The sequence below is a fragment of the Grammomys surdaster genome, unplaced genomic scaffold (genome assembly GCF_004785775.1).
Source record: "Grammomys surdaster isolate TR1022 unplaced genomic scaffold, NIH_TR_1.0 125928, whole genome shotgun sequence".
NCBI classification, from domain to species: domain Eukaryota; kingdom Metazoa; phylum Chordata; class Mammalia; order Rodentia; family Muridae; genus Grammomys; species Grammomys surdaster.
The window spans coordinates 3,955,033-3,970,347 of NW_021620751.1; the positions used below are offsets into that span (position 1 = coordinate 3,955,033).

Below are 15,315 nucleotides of genomic sequence, written 5' to 3' on the forward strand. Positions count from 1 at the left end.
CTCAGAAGATTCCCTAAGCCTGTAATTGCTGTTAGGAAAACTTTTGACCAAGCTGGGAATTATCGATGCAAAGCTCCTGATCTAATGACTCAGTGATCTATGACACTAAATAAAATTCATGAATTGCTATAGAACCTTAAAAGATACATAAAAAATTGAGTGCGTTTGAATCAAATTTATCTCTTGCAACACCAGCATCTTTGCATTAATATTTACCCTTATTCTCTACAGATATACCCAAACTCTATGAGATATTGACCATATGCACAGTTGTTTAAACATCAAAACAGATCAAATCCTGCACCTTGAGAAGATTTCTGTGCAACCTCATTTATTTATAAACCTCAGGATTTATTGCCAAGCTGTTCTATGGCTGGTGCGTCACAAGAGCCAAGGCAGTTAATTCCCACAGAGCCAGTACTGCTTCAGTAAGAAGATCCTAACTGCCAACGCTGTAGCTGACAAAATGTTTCAAAAGCCAACAGGAACCAACAGAAGCAATCTCGAGGAAAATATGAACTGTTATTCAGAGAACAGAGAAGCACACCATGACACCTAAGGATGCAGAAGAGGATCTCTGGACAGGTGGGGGAGAACTGTTTCATTTGAGATGAACAGATGCCAACATTTTAAGTCAAAACACAGTCAAAGGAGCTGGAGTGATTGTTCAGTGGTTAGGAGCACCTGCTACTCTTCCAGAGGACCCAGGTTCAATTCCCAGTACCCACATGGAAGATCACAGCTATTTGTAATTCCAATTCCAGTTCCAGATGATCCAATGCCTTCCTCTGGCCTCCAAGGGCTTCTGTGTACATGTGGTGCACATAGATACACTGAGGTGCACAGACACAGAAAATAAGTAGATATTTAATTAAAAAAACACAGGTTGAAAATTTAGAACTTAAAATATCAAAAATGTGAGGTGAGGGGTGGGCAAAAAATATCAAAAATACTTTTAAAATTAAGGATTGTAGAAAATCAGCTTTAATTGAATGTGGGAGGGAAGGTTGTTAAGCATCTATAAAGAATATAATCAAGTCTTAATGATTTAATGATTTCTTTAACAAGCCTGCTACATCTGACTCTTTAAAACATTAGAGTTTTGCCCATAAATGGCCAGCCATTACATACTGCTCTTTAGGAATTTTGTCTAACTATGAACTCTGGGTTCGGCAGCTTTAACGAAATGTCTCAGCAAGCAGAACTTTCTGTAGGTTGTAACCTCATGACATCATGCTAGGTTGTAACCTCATGACATCATGCTAGGTTGTAACCTCATGACATCACGCTAGAAGTCAAACTTGAACATGTCTACAGCACCTCTCCAGGCATTTCACCGTGCAACAGACCAGTTGCACATTAACTGGTCGTTATTTTGACCTGATGATTGTCTTCACTGTGAGTCTCCCATGAGGAAGGCAAGAGAGAGGGAGAGCTGAAGCCTGAGTCATCTTATATCACCAGCAGGGAAAAGCTCTCTAAGGTAACAGAGGAATTTGTGTACCAAACCCTGAGAAAGGACACAGGATTCTACAGGGCACCTGAAAACACTGTGAAAAATAGGCCGAGAAAGTTAATCCAGAATCAGAGGAGTTTTGGAGGCTAAGGAAATAGTTATTAACCTACTGTGGAATGAGGAAAGTTGAGAATTGATCTTAGGCAGGGAGATTACACAATCTGGTTTTCATCTCAGTAGACTGCACAGTTAAAGAATCTGTAGACCTGGGAACCAGTCAGAAAAAAAAAAAGTATATACTGGGTCAAGGGGCATTCATCTTTTTAAAATTCAGTATATGTCTCTTAGCCAGCAAAAGAACTAAATGAAAAATTTAAAAATCAGGTCCACACACACACACACACACACACACACACTTTTTTTTTTACACCAGCAATTCTTATTCCACCTCTATTATCTGTGCATATTTCTTTTTAGAATTGAATTAACTTAGAATTTGAGGAAGCCCGAGTATAATGTTCAGGCGAAATTGTGAATTTTATTTTTATGCTTGTGAGATACTTATGGGGAATTATATATTAGGGGAGCTGTGCAGAAGAACATACATATTCTGTGAACTTGAGGTTAAAATTATGCTTAAAGAATCACTTGATCCCTTTGTGAAGCAAAATCCTAGAATGCTCTCTAAAGGGGCATCCCATTAAGAGAAAATGAATATTAATAATACACAAAAAAAGTTGGAACTTGGACTCTTGATCTAAGACTTGAAAAGTCAAGTCCTAGCCTCACTTACTCCCGAGTGGGCTAAATAGGCCTTTATGATCTCTACTTAGAACTAGGTCTGACTTCCTCACATTTTACTGACACCTGCGAACAAAAAACAGCATCTAATTTGACAGGAGTCTCTTTGTATTTACGTTAACTACAGAACCGGCTCACACATGCTAAAGAATCTGTTTTCATTTGAAACACCCCGGAGATGATTGGAACTGTCGGGCATCCTAACACGGTTAGAATCACCTTTTCTTGCTCAAGGGAGCTGGGGACACCAGAAGTGCAGAATTGGACCTGGATTCTTATACTCAGATTTCAGAAGGAAACTGCGTCAGTTTCTCCACAAGTAGACTCTGAGCTGGGCCCTAAAATACTGGCTGAAGGCAGGACCCGACAGGACTGTGTCCGGACAGATGGGAGGGTTAGCTCAGACTTTCCAATGCTGTCAAACCCCAGGCTGGGAGTATGCTGCACCCCTTCGCTCATGAGCACGGGGCCTTACACTTACATGCAGGAGGGAGTTTGCTCGTCCACCACGAAGCGGCATCTCCCATGGATGCAGTAATGCTTGTACTGCTTGGGGCACCGGGAGAAGTGAGTTTTCAATTTCTGTCTTGGAGTGGTTCCTGGAGAAGGAAACAGCAGTATTAAAATACTAACTCCCTGTTTTATTCGTTGGTTCACAACTAATATAGATCAAATGTTGGGAAAAAAGCCACAAGCCAGCTCCCACCCAAAGCTAAACTTCCATGCTCGTGGCATAAACTAACACTTTGCAGGATCTAGACACTGGAGAGCAGAGGAAGCAGAAAGACATATAGCAGTCGCTGCAGAGGCCCATTTCCTACATGCCAATGATATTAAGTCATGATCCAGTTAATAGCAATACCCACTGAACTTCTTTATACTATCATAACACATAGCAACTCTGTGGGGCAGACAGAAGAATCCGGAAGACTTTTTGGTAGCCAATATAAAGATTTCCATGACACCAAGATGTCATACAGATTTCTCAGGGTCCATGGGAGATTGCTTCCAGGCCCTTAGGGAGTTCCTTAACTCAATGAAATCTAAACTTACACACATCCTCTCTATACTTTAAGTCATCTCTAAATTACTTACTGTACCTGGTGCAATATGAATATCAAATAAGCTGTTGCACTGTATGGTTAGTAAATACTAGCCTGCTAATCTCTAGGACAGGTTTGAGCCACAGTTGGATGAATGCATCTGTGCAGAGCTCACAGGCTCTGAGGGCTACTCCAAAATTTCAGCGGATGCCAGATTCCTGCTGAGTTTGCTGGCTGACCTGGTTTTCATCCTTGAATCACTTGACTCCCAGGCTGAATGCTTGTGCATGCCAGATATTCTGCTCTCATGCACACCAGTTAGAAGGACTCATCAGAAAAGACTGTAATTCTAGAAATAACTGCACAGCGTGTCAAAGCGAGAACCTGTGCATTCTGCCAAACCACTTGATAAGTCGGCTCCCACCTGCTGAGCGTTTTCTAATCCTTTAACTGTGGGTTCTGAGGCATCAGTGAACAAAGTACCCTCTATCCATTTCCTGTGGCGCAATTGCACAAATCAAAGGTAAGGAACAGCCAGGAAAACATCTATAGTAACCATAAAAACAATTGCAGGGCACTGGGGGGAAAAATGGAAAGGACCCTGAATCAGGTGCAAGGATCGGCGTGTAAGTCTGAGCTGTACCCTTCAGTAGCTGAGTCCACATAGCCTTATTAAGCTGACAGAGCCTTGGTTTCCTCATCTATAAAGTGAAGATGATAAGATTCACTTTAATGGGATGTTGAGAGGTATAAACAAAGACGTGAAAATCCCCTTTTAAAAAAAAACATGTGAACATGAGTGAGAACAGGGAGACAAATGTAATGAAGTGAGAGGGTCTTGTCAGGAGCAGCAAAAGATGCAAGGGATGGAGTTAGAGACTGTCTCAGCAGACTGTAGTGACACATGGAGCAAGAGAGACTAGATGGTGGTTTATCCCAATGAAGCTACATGTATGGTACCCGTAACACTGCACTGGGAAGCATTATTTGTACCATCAGGCAAGGCACTGTAGACCACACTAGCATAAAGAGATGCTGGGCACTAGGAGAGCACCAAGGAATACTAGGGCATGCAGAAAAGTGTGATGTGAGCCTGGACCAGGGAATGGAAAGGAAGGAGCTAACTTGAAGATGTAAGCAAGAGCCTCAAGGCAGATCCTTGCTCTAGGGGATCCTTCTTGATTTGCAAAGCACCCTTGCCTTTAAATCTAAGGCATGAGGCTGTGTATCCAAAACTTCACTAATTCCTCTTGTTGCTGGGTTCCTTTATACACACCTGGACTTTCAATAAACACCACGTAGACTATCATTCTAAAAGACAAATTAACCAGCAGTTGCTGGATGCAATGATCTAAACAGTCTCTGCCCATGCGAGCAATATAAATACATGCCAAGCAAGCAGTTGCCAGGACTGTTTTGATCGCTCAGCTGGCCTTTGCTGGAGAAGCATGCTTTTTAGGATTCCTGGCGTCATTTGGATTTAAAACCCGTTCCAAGCCACCAGGCAGCAAAAGTCTGGTGATTTCTCTATGAAATTTTCAGAGCTGAATCAGAAATAAATCACACATCCTGATATTTAATTGCAAATGAACAAAATTCTGTCTTGTGTCTTGCAATATCTTTGAAATGAGAAAATCTGTTGTCATTCTCTCTGCAAATGGCATCTAGAGGAACAGTTACTTCTCATCCAGCATCTGCCTTGGTCACGTTGTCTGAAAATGAATTGGGAAGCCGTATTCTATCAAGAGACCAGGGTGAGAGAGGCCAGGGGAGACCATTCCACTCTTCAGGTACACAAATATTTATCAAGAAGTTCAAGGACAAAATTACCATTCCTATGACAAAACTACCCTCAGTCCCAACTCTTGTGTTTCTCTCTTGAAAACTGAATGGCATACCCTTAAAAACGGAACAAGGTAATGTCCATGATTTCAGAGGGGAGTGAGTTTAATTGGGCTTCTTCCACTCACCTTAACCTGGTTCAATGCACTTTATCCTACTGAAATATTCCCTTGAAGATATGGTGGTATTTTAGAATTTCACAGAGCAATTACACTGTCAGATAGCCAGGGCACAAGCATAACCTCAAACTTGGAGGGCTGCTTCAGATGCTGAATCTCAGTCTCCTGTGGGACACTGGCTTCCCAAGATTCAGAGGTCCATTGAGTCAGAAACAAAGTTATGACAGATGAGTGTATGCAAAGTTTTGGTTTAAGAGTTTGGAGTCAGGATCAGAAACTAAGACACCTTGCTTGGCTCATATGGACCATTCTATGAGAAGCATTTGCTCTCATTGGGTCAGATTCCTAGTTAGATTAGACATGACAGATTCCCATGGGCTAAGGCATTGGAGAGAAATCCAGAAGACAATAATAATATTATCTAATAATAGATAATTTAGCTCTGATATGGAATTTTCCTGGGTCTGACACATTTACAATATTAGTATGTAATTATTGCATAGCAGAGTTTTTGTAACATTTTTTTCCATTCCAATAGAGCTTGTTACAAGTGTATTTGATAATTACGTAAGTGGTATGTTACCAGTAACTCTCTTTGGCAGGTAACTATCTATAAGGGTGACATACTATAATTATCATGACATTTAAACATTTTGTTATATTAATTATTTAATTGACTTGCATGTGTGCATGCATGTGTGCATGAATGTATGACTGTGGATGACAAAGGACCACTTGAAGCAGTTGTCTCCTTCTACCCTGAGGGTTTTAGGAATCAAACTTGGGTCCTCAGACTTGGGCAGCAAGTGCATTTACCAACTGAGCCATCCCATCAGCCCAGCAATACTTTTTGTAATACTTACTGTGGTGACTATTAGTCTACATTATGACTAGCCCCTTAGTTACATATGTAATAGAACTAACTACAGGAAGGATGCTAAATATTGAAATAGAAGTCTTATGGAATAAAGAAAGAGAAAGAGAGGAGGAAGACAATGACTACAAATTTGTCCTTGCACATGCATATCTGACCTGTAAAATGAAGAAGCATGCCCAGAAGAGGGCATACAAAGTCCCCACAGAGCTGGGGGCTAAGGTTCCTTCTAGCCTATGAAACTTGTCAAAGGCTTTAATAATACTTCTAAGCTTTTGGGCCTCTTCCCAGCAGAGGTTTCCTCATTTTACAATCTCCTTGTGACTACATCTAAAGATAGCTATATATTTTTAAAGTTAAGTTTCCTTCTTATCTTACCAACTGTTTCCTTGAATTGGATGCAAGGAAAATTCACAGAGCCCTTGAACCAATGAAAAGGTTGGAATTTAGCAAATCTCCATGCTTCTTACAGCTAAATGTCATTCCCTATAGAAAAGTGGAAGGGAAAGGTGCCCCTTTCTGAGCAACTGGGATCTTCGATTGAGGCTGGAGAGACCTGGTAATTATGGGATGGTGTTAAAGCCAGGTTAGACCATATTTTGACCAAATCGGCCAGGCTGATCATTGCAAGATTAAGGTCTAGACAGAGAGCAGATCTGCTATATAGTCTAGTAACGGAAAAAATACCAATTAATTAATAATAATACCAATTAAAATACTAATTAAGCCGAGTTGCTTTATGAGCCAATCCTGCTACTTCTTGACCTTTGTGCCTGTTGTTCATTGTTTGTTGCTGGCATCGTAAAGAAGGCCCATTGTATCCTAGATGGTGATGAGTATGAATGACTGTACCCCTTACTCATCAGAAAGCAACACACCAAGGATGTAATTCTTAGATACTGAGGCTATTTAAAGTAAAAATGGAATTATTTAGACCCAGAAAATATGCCTCAGTATCATCTAACCTACTTCTTCACGCTCCTGGCTCCAGGCTTAGGCTCTGAAAGCTTAAGCAAGTTATCAATGGCCAGAGCCAGACATTAAAAGTCTGCTCTTGACATCAGTTATTCTTTCAAGAGCCATCTGGACTCCCCCATTACTTTGCTGTCAGGCAGTTTGTTTTTAAGGAGTTCCCTCATATCATCCTCATTTTTATTTTCCCATATGACTAAAAATATGCATCCTAGAGATGGTGTCACCTGAATGTCAGGCTACTATGCTTACTGTGTGAGCTTAAACAAATCCTTTAGTCTTTCTATGCCTCAGTACCTTCATATGAAACAAGAAATAACAAAGGTACATTTTCTTTTACTAATAAATCAATTAATAAATGTAAAGCATAGCAGTACCTTGTACATATCCCAGGTTTGATGATGATACATATTATTGTTTTGATGTCATTGCTAGATATATTCTACATGCAAATAAACATAGTACAATAAGACATTTTGTGTGTGATTGAAATTTAGTTGTTAACATCAAGACAATTATTCTATAATCTTTTATTATTTTATTAATTTGTTTTTATATTGTCTAATTATTTTTATATATAAACTCCCTGCCAATTGCAGATAAAATACTTGTGGAGAGGGAGCATTAAAATATACTAGTAAAATGTAATCAACAAAGAATAAAGACAGATAGCAAGAGAGAAAAATAAGAACAAAAGGATCATAGGCAGAAAAATAAAAAATAAACTAAAATGTATAATTTCCCCTATCAGTAATTACTTAAGATGAAAATGAGCTGAACTCTTCTGTCCTGAGCAATTGAGTGTCAAAACTTTACCATGTCTACATTGTCTACGAGACACTTTAGGTTTAGGGACGTTCACGTGCTCAAACTGAAGGGACACAGAACATCCACAGGAATGCTAAGCAAAGGACGTCAGTGGTGGTTATGCATATATTAGACCTAAGAAGCTTTAGCTCAAAACTCTATCACCAGACATCAAGAATCAAAGACAAGTGTTATTATTTTGCCACAGTATAAATACACATGCACCCGACATGAGAAAAATCTATCAATATAAAGCAAATATTGGCAGAAATGAATGGAGAAATGATTTTTTACATATACTAAATCCAGCAGACAGGACAGCAGTGAAAATTAATGAAACATCTTTGCTACTCACAGACAGACAACAACACAGGGCAAATGACTGGAATTTGTGGCAAACACATTGTCCAGGGCTCAGGAAGGCTATACATGAAGAATGGACTCTAATCTCTATATCCTCCACACAGCACTGCAGTTGATGAGTGCAGGGGAGCAGCCAACTTGCGTCTATACCCTTGATAGAGGAGATGAAACAGTCAAACATAGTAGGACAATGTATTCCAAGAAGGATAGGAATGGACTCAAAACTTCCCTGGCCAGAACATGTACATGCTGAGTCAAAAGTCATTGATAAGAAACATAAGCAATAAATAAATAAATAAATAAATAAATAAATAAATAAATAAATAAAATCTAGAACTCCTTTAAAATACCTTTCTGATTACAATAAAATAAAGTTAAAAATAGAAAAATTGTAGAAGGAAAAGTGGGAGGTTTGCCAGTGTGGAGTTGAGCAATGTGCTTCTGCAACACCAGTGGGTCAAAGATGAAATTAAAAGGAAAATTGCAAAACATCTTGAAACAAACAGAACATATCAAAACATACTAGACTCAGCAGAGACAGAGACAGCATTAAAAGTTTATAGTGACAAATATTTACATTATAATAGGAGAGAGATCTCGAATAGATAACCAACTTCATATTTTAAAATAAAATGAACAAATCAAGCCAAAATTCGGGATGCGAATATATATATATATTAACAGAATGAGTTTTATTTTTTCTGGAGAAGCAAATGAAACTAACAAACCTTCATGAATAGTTAATGACAAAACAAGAGAAAACACACATCAACTAAAATGTTGAGAGAAATGAAAATGGAGATACAGCAATTGGTGCCACAGAGACAAAGCTCATTGTATAAAAATTCTATGAAAAAGTATGCACTAGCAAATTGAAGGTTCTAGAAATAGTTTACCATGGCTGCATCATAGTGAAATATAAAATCGTAGCATATGTATGACTCATGAGAAGACTGTACCTAAAGTTTTTTAAAAAGCTTCAATGAAGAGACGTCATGGGCTTCACTGGTTAATTCTATCAAATTTTCAATTGATGCCAACAATTCATAAACTCTTGCCAAAATCTGAAGGGAAAACATACCTCTAAACTTATTTTACAACCTCAGCATCATCTTAACACCTGAGTCAAAGACATTACAAGCAAAGAAAAACCATTATGCAAGTGCTCCACATGAACCTTGATACAAACTTTCAATAAAATGCTAGAAAATGAAGCCACACGGCAAATTTAAAAGACCATGGACCATGAACAAACAAATTTTTCCTTTATGCCTACAGGTAAGTGTAATTTTTACTCTGCATCAGGTAAACCTCTCTTTGCAACAGAAAAAGACCATTCTAGAAAACTATAACCAATCAAAATGCAGCGGTGTGGAGCACAGTCCTAAGAGATACATCTGCAGTAATACTCATTAACTTAAAGCTCAGGGAACACTGCAGAAGACGGGCAGAAAAAAAAAGTATAAGAGCCAGAGGCTAGGGAAGTTTGCTGCATGATCGTGTCTACTAGAAATCTCGGAAGCTACACCCATCAAGTCTTACCAAAATGTCAGCCTAACATGACCTGACCAAGGTTAAGATCAGCAAACATGCTAACACGGAAGGGGGAAAGTTCATGAGGCTTCAACTCCAAAACAAAGAGAAAGGAAGCTAGGCTTCTCCAGGGGAGAGCACAAGAAATGGTTATCTAGTACCAAATGGTCAGCCCTGAAACATTTATGCAAATAACTTTGTACAGTATGAGCAGGTTATACTTAAGTATTTAGTAACATGTATGTGTGTGCATGTGAGTATGTTACACACATATACATATAACAACAGTTAAAGAAAAGCCACAACTTTAAAAGAGATGAGAGAATACGTGCGAAGGGCGAGAGAGATAAAACCGAAACGGAAAATGATGTACTTGTATTATAATCTCGAATAATAAATTAAGCTTGAAGATGAATATCATACAAAGAAATGAAACTTGATTCCTTCCTCACATTATTCACAATAGTATATTCAAAATGGGTTTTGGATTCAGGTAAGACCTGAAACTTTAAAGTTTGTGGAAGAGATCATAAAGGAAAACTTCTTGATGGCTATGACACCAAAAGTGAAGGGTCAAATGGAAGTTCTGGTCAGCCAAGGAATCAGCAGAGCCAAAGGCAGACTATAGGACATGAGGAAATGTCTCCAAACCGTATTACAGTAAGTTATTGATATCTAAAATACATAGGAAACTCTTAAACTAATCAACAACTTAATATTCAAAATTGTACTATGGAATTAAATAGGTATTTTTACTAAAGAAGACTTACAAATGCTCAACACACACACACACACTCATACACACACACACACACAGAGAGAGAGAGAGAGAGAGAGAGAGAGAGAGAGAGAGAGAGAGAGATGTTTAATATCATGGATCATCAGAGAAATGCAAATCTAAGCCAAGGTAAGAGATAAGAGATCTTACCGTTCTTACTATTCTTAACAAAAACAAGGGAGAAAGAAATTATGTGATGAGCTTGGAACCTTGTAACATGTTGGTGAGAGTGTAATCTCCCAGGCTGCTATGGAAAGGAGTGAAGTTTCCTCACACAAAATTAAAGTGAGAAATCTCATGAACCCACAAGACAATGAGACTTCTGGATGTTAATCCTAAAGAGTGAAAATTGAGAAGTCAAAGAGATATTTGAGCGCCATGTCCATTGTAGCCTTTTTCACAAGAGTCAAGTGTAGATATAGCCCAAGTGTCTATTGATGGCTGAGTGAATTAAGAAAAGGTAGCATTTACAATGAAACAACAGCCATCTGTGTAAAACAAGGAAACCCTGGAATACATGTCAATCTGAATTCACCTGAAGAACACCATTCTAAACTAAACAGGATATTCACAATGGATTAGTCCTGAATGGTTCCACTTCTCTATGCTATTGAAATCAGCAAAACTCACAGAAGCCGACAATAGAGTCATGGTTGCCTGCATCTGAGGAGAAGGATACGGAGACCTGCTAAACCATAGGCATAAAGCTAATTGAGTACAATGAATAAATTGAAAATATCTGTAACATAACTTTGACCTTTTAATAACAACTGCATAATACACCTTAAAATTTGTTCAAAAAGTGGAACTGTTAAATGTACTTACTGTTACATTAAAATTAGAAGAAAAATCATTAGGATTATGGCAAGGAAGATTATTGAACATTGCCGATCATTATGAAATAATTTCCCAGGGATAATGTGGAAAATGCCATCATTTATAATATTTGAAACTAAATTGAAGAAAAACATTCAACTACATGCAGTTGGCCTTGTTATCCTAACAAGGGTGACAGGACCAGGCCCCATAAGCATGAGCTAAGACACCAGTGGATTCCTTGGCCTATGAATATCCTGCCACCCACCCACTGCTCTGAAGGATGAAATGGGAAGACTGGGCCAGAATTGGTGACTCACATGAGGGAGACTTGCTCAGCATGTTCCTGGCTCTGTGACAGTGTCCCAGGGGACTAGTCAACCAGTACTCACAGACGTGACCATGCTTCCAGCTCAGTGAACCTCCCAGGGAATACACCAGGCCCTTCTCCACTATACCCAAATATTTAAAGTGATCTGTAGGATTTTTCTCCTAAAATTAGAAATAAGTGATGTAGGAGTCTATATCACATAAATCTCTGTAGAACCCAAAGCAACTTAGATCAGCCAACAATAGCAAGTGGTGGTCCAAGGACCCAGTCTGGTGCACAGCTTGTTACTCAAGCCTTTGAGAATATTAAATCAAGCATCTCCAAGATAAAATATGGAGATATTATTTTCCTCTTCCCCCTCTTTAGGGTCTGGATTAGACAAAGAAGAAAAGGATGGATATGTCAAGAGTTCATGAATCCAAGCCAACATATCACATAATGGAGTGTGGTGGACAACATGTCTGTGACAACAGGTGAAATGGTTAATCTCAGTTGTTGATTCCACAGAACACCAAATCACCTAGGAAACACACCCCTGGGCATGTCTACGAGGATTTTTTCACAGAGATTTAACTAAAGGGGAAAGACCCATCCTGAATGTGTGTGACAGCATTGGTCCAGCTAGTGTGCCTGAGTATACATAAAGGGGAGAGCTAGGGGACTCCAGGGTTCACCTTTCAATGCTTCCTGACTGTGTATATGATGTGACCAGCTGCCTCAGACTCCAGGGATCACAGCTTTAGCCATCCTCCATTGTACCTTCAAACTGTGAACCAAAATAAATCTGTACTCCTTAGAGTTGCTTTTATCAGTATTTTGTCAAAGCAGCCAGAAAAGTAACTAAGATCCTCAGTCTATGGCAGCTAAACATGGAGCCACAGAGATCAGGGAGAGGGGAGTTCAAATCACTGAGTTTCTGTTTACAGGCTGTGTGACCTTTTGAGAGGTAACCTTAGGGGAGTTTTGTAATCTGCTTAAAACTACATCAAATCTTTCTTATAGTATTATTTAAATAAATAAATATAATAAATTATTTTTAAATTTTTGTCTCACTTAGATAACTCTTACAAGTAATGAATAAATTACTTCATGCAAGTTATTTAATACAGTACCTAGTATAGTATTATATGCACATAGAACATCCTAGTATAATAAATATTATTTAAAAAAAAGATTAAGCCTTGGTGGGGGAGGGGGTCAAGTTTTCAAGGCTAACTATGAAGCATAAACATTACCAGTGCAGTTTTCTCCAGGAGCTCCACAAAGAGAGCCATTGGTTTCAGGTGTACTGGTTGTGTTCCCATCTGCTACCACACAGTGGAGAATCGCAAGACCTGCAGATTCAAAACAGAACCAGAAAACAAACTTGAAACTTCGCTTAATGTAAAGTATCCCTTAAATGTCATGGCCCACTGTGGAAAGAAGTAAGCCTGTGGCTTCCATTGCACGCTGTCTTCTCCCAACTAAGAAGAGGATCACAGAGTACCATGTCTTGCTCAGCTCAGTGTAAAGACAGAATTTTCAAGTCAATACTACTTCCTGTACTTACACATCTGTAGACAAAGTGGAGGATCATTACAAAAGCAGAGAGTAGAGGAATGGGAGCACAGTCACCAGATAGATATGAAGATGCAGAGAGAATAATTAATGAACCCCCCTGGCAAAGGAGCTAGTACATTCCCCATAGCCACAATGCTCTGATATTTCTCAGAGGTTAACTTTCCAGTATACTTCCATTGTGGGGATGGCAAATTGATATAAATCCATGGGGAATTTTGTTGGTGTTATTAAACAGAGGTTTCATGCATACTAGGCAAGCCCTCCACCATGAACCCATACTCTCATCTCACCATGATGGTTCTTTAAGAATTCTAGGTCCCTTAACTTAATAATCTCTAAAGAGAAGTATGTTGTGGTTGGAATGGTGAGAAAAACAATAGCTGGTACTTGTGTTAATCCTGATTCAAGTATGAGTAGTCATATACAAGTCAATCAAGGAAACTAGCACTGTCTGGGTATTAGATACTACTAAAGAACTGCTGTAAAGTTGTCAAAATGCAGTAATAGCATTGTGTTTTATATTAAGAATTAACATAACATAAGTATGTTTAAACATTCATTAATGAAAAAAGGTAAGTGAAATTCACATTATTATTATTATTAGTGGTGGTGGTGGTAGTAATAGAGTAGTGGTATTATTATATTTATTAATAAATATTAATAATATTTATTATTATATTTACTAGTAGTAGTAGTAGTATTTTTGATATTGACAATCAATCCTATGGCCTTTGGAAAGCTGGGAAAGTATTCTATTACTGAGCCAAACTAGCCTTGAGTCTCATTTTAAAATAACCTATTACGGAAATTCGGCACAAGAGGAGGAAAGAAAGGCAAAGATGAAGTAAAACATGACACATGTTGACAGTTGTTGAAGCTGAATGTTGGATGGGTCAGAGTTTATTATGCCAGTCTTTCTGGTTCACATGTGTCAGAAATGATGAAAGGGAAACTGAATAGGAGAGGGTAGGCAAGACAAGAAGAGGACCAGAAATATAGCTTGGGGATTGGCTGCTCCTTAGTTCAAGACCTTGTTGACAGTGTTAAGAACACAAAATATGTGTTAAGGATACAGATCACTAAATGTGCCCTGGCATATACTCAGTGCTCAGTAAATTGCTTCATTATCATGCAGCTGATAGGAATAATAGGCATTGTACATCTGGCCAACAGTTTCTAAGCAACATGTTCTTCAATTCCATTCAATTCAACAAACAAACATGAGCCTTTGGAAATATCCTGATGGATAGGATACTCTTGACCCTCAAGATGCTCTGAAGCTGCATGGCAGATAATGAGCCAACCAATTAACCATGACACAATAGCATGCCAGGAAACAATGTCTAGCAAATCATAATGTCAAGACTTTCCAACAACACTCTTTATAATGGCAGCTTTGCTATTTATCAAATTGGAAAACATTGTTTTAAAGAAAAAGAAAGTACCAAATGTTGGAGAAATTGAACAGAAAATGGAGACTCAAATCTGTTGGTGATGGGCAAATTTACCTTTGTTTTCTAGAGAGCAATTTAACACAACCCATAAAAACAGAAGTAACTAAACAGTGAAATTCCTTATGCCTAGTGGTTACAAACTAGTAAGGTCTCCTATGAAAATAGCACAGGATATATACAGAATGAATTATCTACAAAAGTCTCTGTGTGACATACATTAGAAAACATTACAAGTTATTTAAATGGGAAGCTGGGGAGATGGTTCAGTGGATAAGAGTTCTTGCTAGGCAAATGAAACCATAAAATCCCAGGCCACCAGCCCAACTTCAGGTTCTGTCAGGGAATAAGAAGTTGAATGATTGAGTGATAGAGTTGGATACCCAATGTCATCATCCAGCTTCTATGAAGTTGTACCACACCACACACACACACACCTAAGTATATAGCAATACAGAATTAATTAAGTGTATTTGACCTACCTTTCTGCAATAAGATGCTAATCAGTCATGAAAATGGTGTTAAAAATTAATAGTACACTTCAGTATATTTCCAAATAATAAAACAGA

General features: G+C 38.5%; 1 protein-coding gene across 1 annotated transcript in view; it reads right to left on the reverse strand.

Moving 5' to 3' along the window:
- The window catches only part of Btc (betacellulin), a 40,608-nt gene that overhangs the window by 6,045 nt on the left and 19,248 nt on the right, over positions 1–15,315 (reverse strand). The window contains exons 2-3 of the mRNA XM_028752659.1: positions 12,971–13,069; positions 2,739–2,856 (exon numbers count right to left, since the gene is read on the reverse strand). Coding sequence (XP_028608492.1) covers positions 2,739–2,856; positions 12,971–13,069 — 217 coding nt within the window. The remainder of the gene's footprint in view (positions 1–2,738; positions 2,857–12,970; positions 13,070–15,315) is intronic.